The sequence below is a fragment of the Gracilinanus agilis genome, chromosome 2 (genome assembly GCF_016433145.1).
Source record: "Gracilinanus agilis isolate LMUSP501 chromosome 2, AgileGrace, whole genome shotgun sequence".
Classification (NCBI taxonomy): Eukaryota; Metazoa; Chordata; class Mammalia; order Didelphimorphia; family Didelphidae; genus Gracilinanus; species Gracilinanus agilis.
In genome coordinates this window covers 699,512,083-699,524,173 of record NC_058131.1, presented here as the reverse complement: position 1 = coordinate 699,524,173, position 12,091 = coordinate 699,512,083, and the positions used below count along the sequence as shown (strand labels likewise).

Below are 12,091 nucleotides of genomic sequence, written 5' to 3'. Positions count from 1 at the left end.
CGGGGGCGCCGCTGGGCGGAGGGAGCCGGGGCTCGGGGTTTCCGTGCGGGGCGCGCGTGCTGAGCGGCGGCGGCGGCAGCAGCGGCGGCGGCAGGGCTGACCATGGTGAGTGAACGCCGCAGCGGGGCGCGCGGGGCCAACGGCCGGAGCGGATCCTGAAGCGGAGCTGCCATGGCTGGGCCTCCGCTGCCCTTCCCCGGCCGCTTCTGGGCCCCCTGGCTGCCCGTGGGCTCGTCGCCCCTGCGGGCCCTCTTGACCGCCGCCGCCGCCTCCCCCAAGGTAGCCCCGGGGCCGGGAAGGATCCCCCTCCCGCCGCTCCAGGGCGGAGCTGGAAGGGACCGGCAGCGCCTGGGTCTGGGTCCGGGCTGGCACCCAGTAGGCGCCTGCTGTATGCTGCTCGGTTCAGGCAGGAGCCTCCAGAACCCGGGGCCCGGGATGCAGCGAGGCAGGGCTCAGGGCGGGCAGGAGCAGGGGCCGGGGCGCCAGCATTGGGGAGACCCAGCTCTGGGAGAAGGGGTGTGAGTCGTGCAGCCTGCCGGCCCTGGGCCATTCTCCTAAGGTTTAGCCCCGCCTGGGACCGTGGCGGGCAGAAAGTCACATCAGAGAGAACCGTCTGCAGCTTAGTAAGCACCTACTATGTGCCGGGCTGGGCCCCAACCCCCAGACGTACAAGGGCAGGAATGAAAAGCTTTGCGGCATAGATGTGTAGGTAGGTGTGCGCGGACGGGTTGTCTCAAAAGCCTTGGTGGTTTAAAGTTTGAAACGAAGACTTCTGGGACATTCTGTCTGTGTGTGTGTGTGTAGATAGAACATTTATATGTATGTGTGTATACATATATGTAGCAATGTATATTGCGAATATACGTTGCAAAATAAACACAAGATGTTTGGGCAAGGCAGTAGTAGCAGCGGGAGGAGATGGATATGTAATAGAAAAATTCTTGTGGAGTAGGTATTGTCTGAGCAGTTTTGAAAGAAACTAGTGAGGGGCAGCTAGGGGGCTCAGTGGATGGAGTCCGAGATCTTGGGTTCAAATTAAGCCTCATACTACTTCTGTGACCAGTTGCTTAGCCTTTGCCACTTTTCTGTCATAGGATTGATGCTAAGGTGGGGGGAAGGGGTGCGTCGGGGTAGCTAGGTGGCTCTGTAACTCAGGAGAAGAACCAGACCTATAGATGGGAGGTCCTGGGTTCAAATGTGGTCTCACACTTCCAACTGTGTGACTCTGGGCAAGTCGCTTAACCCCCATTATCTAGCTTTTATTGCTCTTCTGCCTTGGAATCAATAAGTAATATTGATTCCTAAGACAGAAGGTAAGGAATAAAAAAAAAAGAAAAGAAAAAGAAAAACCTGATAACTAAGACTGTAAGGGTTTAAAAAAAAGTTGTTAAAAATTTTTTTTTAATCTAAAAGACAAATGTGAGGAAGGAGTGCATTCAAGAAATTGGGGACAGAAGAGGAAACAGCCCTAGGGATGGGAAGTAGGATGGCCAGTATCACAGTGGCAAAGCCACTACTACAAATCGAACTTAACTTGCACATTGTACTAAGGTTTCCTAGCATTTCATGACCCTTCAGAGCTTGAGGATTGAAGAAGTGAAAGGAAAATGTTTTTAAAAAAAGAAGCAGAAACTTTAAACTTATGGGGGGGAAAAAGTTTGGTGGTTGTTTTTCCAAATAAATATCCATTTCCCACTTGTGTAAACTTGTCTTTTGAAATGAGGAAATGGGTCAAATGTTAGAGAAGAGAAGTACTCCATGGCCTTCCTCTGGGAAAGCTTCCTTGTGTCTCTGCTTTGAGGTTGGATTTTGTCAGCTGCCTTTGGTAGGCTGTTTCACATGGGGTTATCTTATCATGGGGATTATTATTTGTGTCAATAGGCAGCAAAAAAAGGACACCATAAACTACTTTAAAACAGTCTCTCAAACTTTAGGCTAGATTTGTTAATTTTTAAAGCTTAACTTTGTGTAAATAACTTCATAATGTGACTGCTTGAATTTTTCAGTAAAAACAAAGACAACATTATTATTCCCTCTGGGCTGTTTCGTAGTCATAGATTTAGAGCTGCAAATGAAGTTTTTTAATGAAAAATTTTTTTGTTTAACTTTACATGCCCATTCACTTTTTAATTAATTAATTTAGAGTATTTTTCCACGGTTACATGATTCATGTTCTTTCCCTCCCCTCCTCCTTGGTGCTGATGAGCAATTCCACTGGGTTTTACATGTATCGTTGTTCAGAATCTATTTCCATTTTATTAATATTTGCAATAAAATGATCATTTAAAGTCAACATCCCTAATCATATCCCCATCGAACCATGTGATCAATCCTATGTTTTTCTTCTGCATTGCTCCCACAGTTCTTTCTCTGGATGTGGATAGCATTATTTCTCATAAACCCCTCAGAATTGTCCTGGATCGTTGCATTGCTGCTAGTAGAGAAGTCCATTACATTCGATTGAACCAAAATTCATCAGTCTCTGTGTACATTGTTCTGGTTCTGCTCCTTTTGCTCTGCATCAATTCCTGGAGGTCTTTCCAGTTCATTTAAAAATCCTCCAATTCATTATTTCTTTTAGCACAATAGTATTCCATCACCAACAGATACCACAATTTGTCTGGCCATTCCCCAATCGATGGACATCCCCTCATTTTCCAATTTTTTGCTACCACAAAGAGCACGGCTATAAATATTTTTGTACAAATTTTTTCCCTTATTTTCTCTTTGGGGTACAACCCCAGCAGTGGTATGGCTAGATCAAAGGGCAGGCATTCTTTTAGAGCACTTTGGGCATGGTTCCAATTTGCCTTCCAGAATGGTTGGATCAATTCACAACTCCACCAACTGCAAGTGAATTTGGAGGTCATCTAACACAACCCCTTCATTTTACAGATGAGAAAACTGAAGCTTAGGGATGTGACATGACCTCCCACCCCAGAAGTAGGATTTGAATACATGTCCTCTTACTCCAGAGCCAGGGCTCCTCCTATTGTATGCATATACATGCTTCTGTGTTGCTTTTTTTTTCTCCTTGCTTCTTAATTTGGAATTTTGTGTTTCCTATTTTGGGTTAAGAAGGCCTTTCAGTAATAGGTCTTCCATCGCTTTTAAACTCCTTCACTTGAGAGTCCTCTCTCCACCCATCCACATTTTTTCATCCCGTGTGACAGTCTTTTGAAAAACATTAATTGGGGGCAGCTGGGTAGCTCAGTGGATTGAGAGTCAGGCCTACAGACGGGAGGTCCTAGGATCAAATCTAGCCTCAGATACTTTCCAGCTGTGTGACCCTGGGCAAGTCACTTGATCCCCATTGCCCACCCTTACCACTCTTCCACCTAGGAGCCAATACACAGAAGTTAAGGGTTTAAAAAAAATGTAAAAGAAAAAGAAAAGCATTGATTAAAGTACCTGCTATGTGCCAGGCAAGGGGCTAAGTGCTAGGGAGGCAGTGAAAGGTAGAACACAGTCCCTGCTCTCATGGAATGCCCAGTGTGATGGGGGGGAGACAACATGACTATACAAACTATATACAGGATCAGTTGGAAATGATCAACAGAGAAATATACTCATTAAGGGAGAATAGGAAGAGCTTCCTATAGAATTTCTGTAATATTACTTTTTTTTTTTTTAAACCCTTGTACTTCGGTGTATTGTCTCATAGGTGGAAGATTGGTAAGGATAGGCAGTGGGGGTCAAGTGACTAGCTCCCCCTGTAATATTACTTTTAATAAAATGATGGAAAGGGAGATGTTTTTATTTTTAAATTACTTATTAAGAAAAAAGCTTTTAAGGCTGGTGACTCAGTGCATAGAGTTGTAGAACTGACCTTAGAAAGACCTGAGTTCAAATTTGGCTCCAGATACTTACTAGCCTATGGCCTGGGTAAGTCACTTAACCTCTGTCTGCCTTAGTTTGCCCCACTATAAAATGAGGATAATAATTGCAAAATGCTTACCATACAATAGATACTTTCGACATGCTTATTCCATTCTGCCTTCCCTTTAAAACTGAAAATGACAGAAAGGTAATGTCTATAAATCTTATTTAAAAAACCAAACTATTAATAATGCTATCCTTATACAAGAATGGACCTAGCTTTGTAGGCTTCAGACACACAAGGTACAAACCTCGAGCTTTGGCAGGATGGTTCTAGCAGTGACTTGTACTGGATGTCCCAAAAGTTTCATTGTAGAGTTAAGCTTACCATTGTACTGAGCCTCTTGGCTTCCCCGTATCTGCAGCGGGGTCACTGCCTCTGCTTGTTGACTTTATTTGCATTGTTAGTCAGGGAATGTTTCTCATTGGCGAGGCTTTTTTTTTTTTTTTAAATCTTCCCCTCCTATTGCTTACTTTCTTTTACTGAAGAGAAGATCTGTCTTTCTGTTTTACTCAGTAAATCTGGTCCACTGTGAAGCTTTGAGAGTTTTCCTGATTGTTTGTTGTCCTCCCTTGGATGGCATTCAGAGGGTGCACAAATGCAGAAAGCTACAATTGAGAGAGGGGCGGTGTCTGTATGAGAAATTGTACTAGATGTTGGTGTTCAAAATTAGATTCATAAGTCAGTTGTCAGTGAAATGGGTGTAGATTTGGGGAGAGGCCTGTAAAAGTGACTACTGTCCAGGTACTCGCTTTAATAATACCTTACATTTATTTAGTTTCTTGGCCCTGATCTCACTTTTATCTACTGTCTGAGTTAGACTCTGTCTTCAAGTCTGGTCTTGCTTCTGAAAGCCTCCTTCTCTGCTGCTGACAGACTTACTTAGGACCCAGCACTTACTGGAAAGAGCTGGTGGAGTCTCTTGCCTTTGTTTAGTTTCATTGAGCTTCAAATAGGATCTCAAAATAGCCTTCTTTATTTCAGCAGTAGTCTGTTTTCCTATAATAGGACTGTATTAAAGCATCTGAACTCTTTTAGCAAACACAGTTTCCACTTAGCTTCCTTCCTTAATTCCTCACCAGCCTAGACCATTGTGTTTATCTGTTCTTTCACAGTCTGTTTATATCTCTGGAGAGATAAGATGGTTCTTCATCTGTCTACCAAAAGTAGACTTTCACAGGGAGAATTAGTTAGACCATCCATTGGCTCTGATTGGAGCTAGACAACATGGACTTTAAGGTTCCTTCCAAATCTCTAACTCTTACCATGACCCTGTTTTTGGAGAGGTGCATCTTCAGAGGAGTTCTAGGAAAAGTGGAATGAAAAGACTTGTTTAATTTGATTAGGATTTTTTGTTTTCTTTCAAAGCTGAGCTCTTTGGGCCTACCACTTTCTTATGGGGAAGGGGCAAGAGTACTGATCTTTGAAATGATAGAGATTTTAGGTTCTTTTTTTTCTCTTAATTTCTCTTAGACGAGCTCTCGTGGGTAAAGGAATACAGCATGTGTGAAAAGCAATGTATAAATGGAGATTTTGAACCTTGGACTCCATCCCCCATAAGTCCTTAGTATTTCCCCAAATTCCCTTTAATCTCTCCTGAGCTTCCACATTTGTATATAGTTTGCTGTAACTCCTCCCTCTTTTGCTCTTTGGTTCTTGGGAGTGGGCTGGTTAGTACCCTTTTAGTTAGTACTTTTTGTTAGCTTATTATTAATAAAACTTTATAAAATATATTATTTAGTTATTGGATATTAATTTTAATCTCCAAAGCAAGCAACTTTTGGAGTCATGAGACCTGGAATTCAAGCTCAGGCCTTGGTATTTTCAGGCTGTTTTAAACTTTTATGGTTTGCAAAATGCTTTTGTAACAACCAGGCTACAAGCTAAGCAGTGCAAGTAGGATATCCCCATTTTGCAGAAGAAGAAACCAATGGATAAAGTTCCTTCCCAGGATCACACAACTAGCAGGTATGGCAGAATCACATAACTAACAAATCATATCCCAGTCTCCTGATGTCCCGGGCTTCAGTGCCTTCTGTACTCCTTGATGTGACTTCAGGAATAGACAGCTTTCTTGAACAAGATTAAATCCTGCAGTATCCCCAGTTTAGGGCATGATTTAGAATTAGGAAGAAAATGCAAATAGGAGCATTTGGTATCTTCTAGATGCTAAATTTACTTGGAGTGCTATTACCTCTTCTCTTCCTTGTAGGGGCTGTCATTAAAATTTGTATTTTGTGAGGCCTCATTCAACATTATAGGGAATCACTGGCAATGTGCAGCCTACACAAAGGCTCTGGTCATTTTTATGACATTGCCCATTTTTTTTGTACTTGTTACTGAGCTAGAATTTTACATTTGAAGAGGTGGAGGAAAATTCCTCCAGAAAGAACATTGAGGGTAGGGGTGACATGGGTATGCTGACATCAACATCTTAACTAATTACAAAGCTGGCAAGGCTCCTGAAGTTTGTAAAGTGGCACCTTGATTAATTGTTAGTAAGTTTGATTTTTTTTTTTAGTTTGGCTAATTGAGTACTTGGTAAACTTTGAAATTACAAATTCAGCTACATGTTACCAGAAATCTAAAGAAAAGGAGAAAATAATTTTCCTCTAGGCTGGTTTGAAGCATTTATTTACTAAAGATAGTTTAGGTTTATTCAAGAAAAGGTGATTCTAGGGGCAGCTAGAATATAGTGGATAGAGTGCCAGGCCTGGAGACATGAGGTCCTGGGTTCAAATTTGGCCTCAGATACCTCTTAGCTGTGTGACCCTAGGAAAGTCACTTAACCTCAGTTATCTAGCCCTTACTGCTTTTTGTCTTAGAATTGATGCTAATGAAAAAGGTAAGGGATTTTTAAAAAGGTGATTGAATCTCAGTTTCCCTTGCATTAGTCAAAGCCAGGATATTAAAAAGTACAGGTATAGTATATTAGACTTTGAGATGCATGCATTAATATGGTTATTAAAATAAGAGTTCATTAGTAATTGACTTTGTTTAAGGAGAACACTATCTTATTTGGAGGACGTGGATGTAAAATTAGTGTGAAAGGAAAAATTGCCGCTAGTCTCCGAGGCTGTTAGAAGACATCATCTTGGAAGTCTTTCAGAATGCTCTTGCAAAGCTCTGTGTGTGTGTGGGAGGTGGGGTTGGGGGGTGGGAGGGCTGGGTATGCAATGACCTGGGTTGAAATCCCATCCCTGGGTGATAGGGACAGATGATTTAAACACACTCTGAGCCAGTTTCTCTTCTGCAAAAAGAGAAGGTTGGACTCTGCCTCTCTTTCAGCTTTGAATCTGCTCCTGGAGCCTCTCTGAACTATATAACAAGAAGAGTTGGAGTTAGATTCATTGTCTGCCAGGCCAGTGGAGGGAGAGAACTCTTGGGGGTCATTGAGATATTATTGCCTTGTATTTTTTTGCGTTTATCTCTGGCTTCCTGTTTGTCTGTTCCTTGGAGGTAGAGGCCCATAGAGCTTTTTGTCACTTCAGGACCTGGCATTCCAAATATTCAGTTCTCTAGTTCTTGGGTCTTAACTTTCTAACTTTAAATGCTTTTGGAATGTAGATGTTAACTAGATAGATAATTATCTAGATAGATAACATTTCTAAATTCGGGTGGAATTTTTTTTTTCCTGGTGGAATTCTGTTGAGACAAATTCTCTCCTAGAATTGGCCTCTTAGAATTAGGGGGGGGGGGGGGGGGCAGCTGGGTAGCTCAGTGGATTGAGAGCTAAGCCTAGAGGCGGGAGGTCCTAGGTTCAAATCTGGCCTCAGACACTTCCCAGCTGTGTGACCCTGGGCAAGTCACTTGACCCCCATTGCCTACCCTTACCACTCTTCTGCCTTGGAACCAATACACAGTATTGACTTCAAGATGGAAGGTAAAGGTTTAAAAAAAAAATTAGCCTTCAGGTTTCCACATTAAAAAAGAGCTGGCTCATTATTTGAGCATAATGCTATCAGCTAGGGCTAAGGTATCTCAGATAAAGCAGGGAAACCTTATCATCAGCTTACACGAAATATATAAGCAGAAAAAATGCTATGAAACCAGTCTTTACCTTCTGTAATCATTACTTACTTAGCTATAGAGTGTTTTTTTTTTTTTGCAAACTTTAATCATGCATCTTTTTTTCTCATATAACTCTTATGAGGTAAGATAATGTAGTTATTCTCACCATTTTATAGATGAGGAAACAGGTGACTTACTTAAGGTCACATAACTATTTTCAAAGACTAGACTGCAGATTTCCTGTCTCCCAACCCCAGGCTTTTCACACTGTGCTGTAAGTTACTGCCTGTGAAGTCATATGAAGAATATGCCTCTTGTATTGTTTTTATGTACAGCTCCTTGATTTTTTTCTGTTATTAGGACAAAATGTACTTTACCCCCTTCCCTCCTTTTATTTTTTAAAGAATATCTATAGACTGTCCAATAAGGGTGTAGATTTTGAATGACAACTGAAGGCCAAGTCTGATATCAAAAATGATGTTTGTATAAAGCCTGAATGTTTTCATTTCCCATCAATGTGTTTTGACACTCACATGTCTATGGATATTACTTTCTGACATTGGTCATAAAATATCTAAACTTAATTAACCCAGTAAGTAGCTTTTAAAAAATTATTATTTAAATATTTAAAATTTAGTCCTACCCACTCAGGAGCCAGTTTTATTTACTTTAAGGGATTATATAATAATATCAACTCTGATGTTCCCTCAATGAGCAAAGACTGACATATTGATAAATTTTTTTGAAAAGTTTGTTATAATTAAATTTCATTTAACTATTTCTTACCAGTTCTTTAAGCTCATCAACATAAATTTCCTTAATCTCTTTGATAAATAACTTGGTTGATTTAATTAGAAAATATGCTTACACGTTTTTCCCCCTATTTGTTAGTAATTGGGATACTTTTCTTTTTATTTCAGAGTTTTCTTGGAGGTTTTTTCGGTCCCATCTGTGAGATTGATGTTGTCCTTAATGATGGGGAATCAAGGAAGATGGCAGAAATGAAGACAGAAGATGGCAAAGTAGAAAAACATTATCTCTTCTACGATGGTGAATCTGTTTCAGGAAAGGTAAACTCTTTGTAGGGGACTAGAATTTCCATCATTGCCTCCTTGTAGAACAAGCCTTTGTTCTGTCTCACAAAGTTCTGTGTTATCTGTTAAAGATTTTAAAATGGTTTGTTTTTTGAAATATGTTTGAGATCTTTTTTTTTTAAGCACAAGTTTTTGCTCTCATGGTCAATTTGTTTAAAGTAGAGTAGTTGAGTTTCATAGGAAAAGGATCTCAAAGATTATCTAGTCCAGTGTCTTTATTTTGCAGATTAAGAAACTGAGACCTTTATAGGTTAAGTGATTTTTTTCAGGGTCATACAAGATGCTGAATCAGGATTTGAACCCAGACCCTCTGGCTTCAGAACCTGATCTATTATCCCTTATTCTTCAAGATATGATTACTCCGTGTTATGTTACTTTATGCTACCCTATTTCTACTGGTAGTAGATTTTCTTTTCCTTTACACAAAGGAATTGGGACTTTGTTTCTCCCTGGCCAGCTGCTTGATGTCCCCCTCCTCCCTACCCTCCAGTCTGCAGAGTTAGCTGAGTGTTCAGAAATAGTCACCTCTAATCTGTAGCAATAGGGAGGGGATGGTCAGAGTCTAGAGAGGAGAGGATGTTGTTTCTACTCTTAGGTACAATCATCTTCATTATCTCTCCCCTCCTTCTCCTCCCAACTCTTAAGAAATAAGAGGAACCTGCAGAAGATGGACCAGAATAATCAAGGGGGTGGAAAAGCCACCAAAAGGGAAAAGTTTGGAAGTAAATGGGGCTGCTTGACTCAGAGAAGAGAGGAAAGACAAGGGTGGCTTAAGTCAGCCTAGTGGAGGTTTAGCCAACTAACATTTGATGTAGTAACATTCAGATGACTGGCAGAGAAGTCCTGTCATCTCTCTCCCTAACTAAAGGAGGAGGCTCAGCTCCTATAGAACCTAGCTTCATACTATGTTTATAGAAGACACCAATTACTTTTGGAACCGTGTTCATTGCCATGAAAGGTTTTCATATTTGGTTTAATAGAATTGATTTCCAATAACATACTTGCCAGTTCAGTATTAGCAGCTGATAGTAAAAAAGAAGAGAGAAATTCAGTATACAATAAAGTAATTTGTGGGCTGTTTTTATGACTTTTGTTCAAATTATGTGTTGTTTTTTTTAATTATCTAAAATGTTTATGCAGCCCTAGCCACCAAATGTAGAAGTTGCCTTTATTGGGTCAAAGATGTGTACACCTTTTTTAGATGTCATACATCTAATCATCATTCTTGTGAGGATTGATGCTTTGAAGTATGGTTAAGATTGACAAAGCCCTTTCCTTACAACAGCCTTGTATCAGCTCTGCAGGTGGGGTTATTCTGATTCTGCAAATGAGGAAGCCAAGGCTGGGGGAAGGTCACGGCTTCATAAAGTATCTTCTTGCCTGGTAGTTGGCAGAGCCCTCTGGATAAGGTGAAGGGAAGGGAGGTAGTTGACTTTACAGTAGGTTGAACAAGGAACTGTGCCTAAGTGTGCACTGATAAGTTTATGTTCTTTTGGGGTGATGTTGGTGGAATTGGGCAGACAGGGCTGTTCAGGTACCAGTGAGCCTCTGCTGTATGGAGCTGGCAGTGATTGATGGGGACGAGCATGTGTGAGAAAGGTGTTGGAGTCAAAATTGCCAGGACTTGGTCAGTTGTTTGGATGGGAGAAATGAGGGAGAACAAAGAATCCCAGATGGGAGGCAGCTTCCAGGCATTGGTGTCTCCGGGGGCCACAGCCCCAAGCTTTCCCAGTGCCAGACTTAGGTGAATTTGAGTCATCTTGACAGAACTAGTGAAAGCTTAAGGAGCTAAAGGGGGGTGAGGAGGCGAGTTCTTCATCACCTCCCCTTACCAGTTGTGTGGGCTTGGGGGTTTTTCCCCCAAGCTCCCTTAGCACAGCTTCTTGTTTGAACCACCAGGGGCCAGGCTTGCTAAATGGCAACTCGCTTCTGGTAAGCTTTACCTTCATATTTACCTACTCCAGCAATCCAGGCTGTGTCTTGGAGGAAATTTACTTGTAGGGAAACAAGTAATGGTCATTGAGAAGGTGCATGGTGGATAGAGAGCCAGCTGCGGTGTCAGGAAACTGGTGGAGAGAGCTGGATTTGGGATCAGGAAAACCCGAGTTCAGATCCTGCCTCAGACACATTAACTTTCGGAGCCTGGGCAGTTACTTAACCTTTTTCTGCCTCAGTTTTCCTGATCTGTAAAATAAGGGAATCATGCTTGAAGGCTTCTGGTGGACATAATAGCATGTTGCTGTTTCCCAGCTTGCTTATTTAGTTTTAATTATTTAGATTTTTTAAAAATAATGTGTAAAATCCAGCCTTTTTTATTTGTCCTAGCTTTCAAATCTTGAACAACAAAGACATTACCTTTTGCCAAATGGCTTAAAATAAACTTGGGGAGAAGTGGCTACCCACGGGAGCATTTTACTGTTTGCTAAAAAGCACTATCAGAGACATTCCCTGGGAAGTTAGAGTGGGAAGGGGTCTCAAGTGTGAGTACAGCACCTTCATATTACCAGCCAAGAAACTGGGTCTCTAAGAAGAACGCAGATCACCTGGCTGACATCTAAAGGCTCTGGGATTTCCTTGGCATGTGTAGTTCACTCCTTCTGATAGTGCAGTCCCTCTTTGGCACAGTAGGGAATCTCTGGGGGTGGCATCATCCCATAACTAACCTGGTGATGAGACTTTCCAAACTTACTCAGTTATGGGGGTGGGTATCTCCTATAATTGAAGAAGGGCTGCCAGCCAGCAAGCATTTATTAAGAGCCTAGTAGGACCAGCAAATAATGGCAAAATAATGAACTTAGAAAACACAAATTCTCTCCGTTTATTAACTTGTATATATAATGCTGCCAAATTTGATGGTTGGGATTTTTGGTCACATGCTGTGGCCAGAGACATTTTTCAGTTAAACATTTAAAGTGATTTCTTGGTGCCTTGGGTTTGTCTGGTTCTGGACTGGTTATCCTACACTCAGTTATGAAGGGAGGAGGAAGAGGCTTTATGGTACCACATTCATTGACTCTTGTGTCAGAAGAGCTCTGGATTGGAACATGCACCCTGAACTGTGAATTGTGACCCCAAAGAGAAGATGGAAGAAAGAAAGAGCATGGTA

General features: G+C 41.5%; 1 protein-coding gene across 1 annotated transcript in view; it reads left to right on the top strand.

Annotated features, from left to right (window-relative positions):
- The first annotated feature begins 82 nt into the window (after positions 1-82).
- The window catches only part of VPS26A (VPS26, retromer complex component A), a 29,553-nt gene continuing 17,544 nt past the window's right edge, over positions 83-12,091 (top strand). Inside the window, exons 1-2 of the mRNA XM_044659190.1 lie at positions 83-105; positions 8,812-8,961. Coding sequence (XP_044515125.1) covers positions 103-105; positions 8,812-8,961 — 153 coding nt within the window. The 5' untranslated portion in view covers positions 83-102. The remainder of the gene's footprint in view (positions 106-8,811; positions 8,962-12,091) is intronic.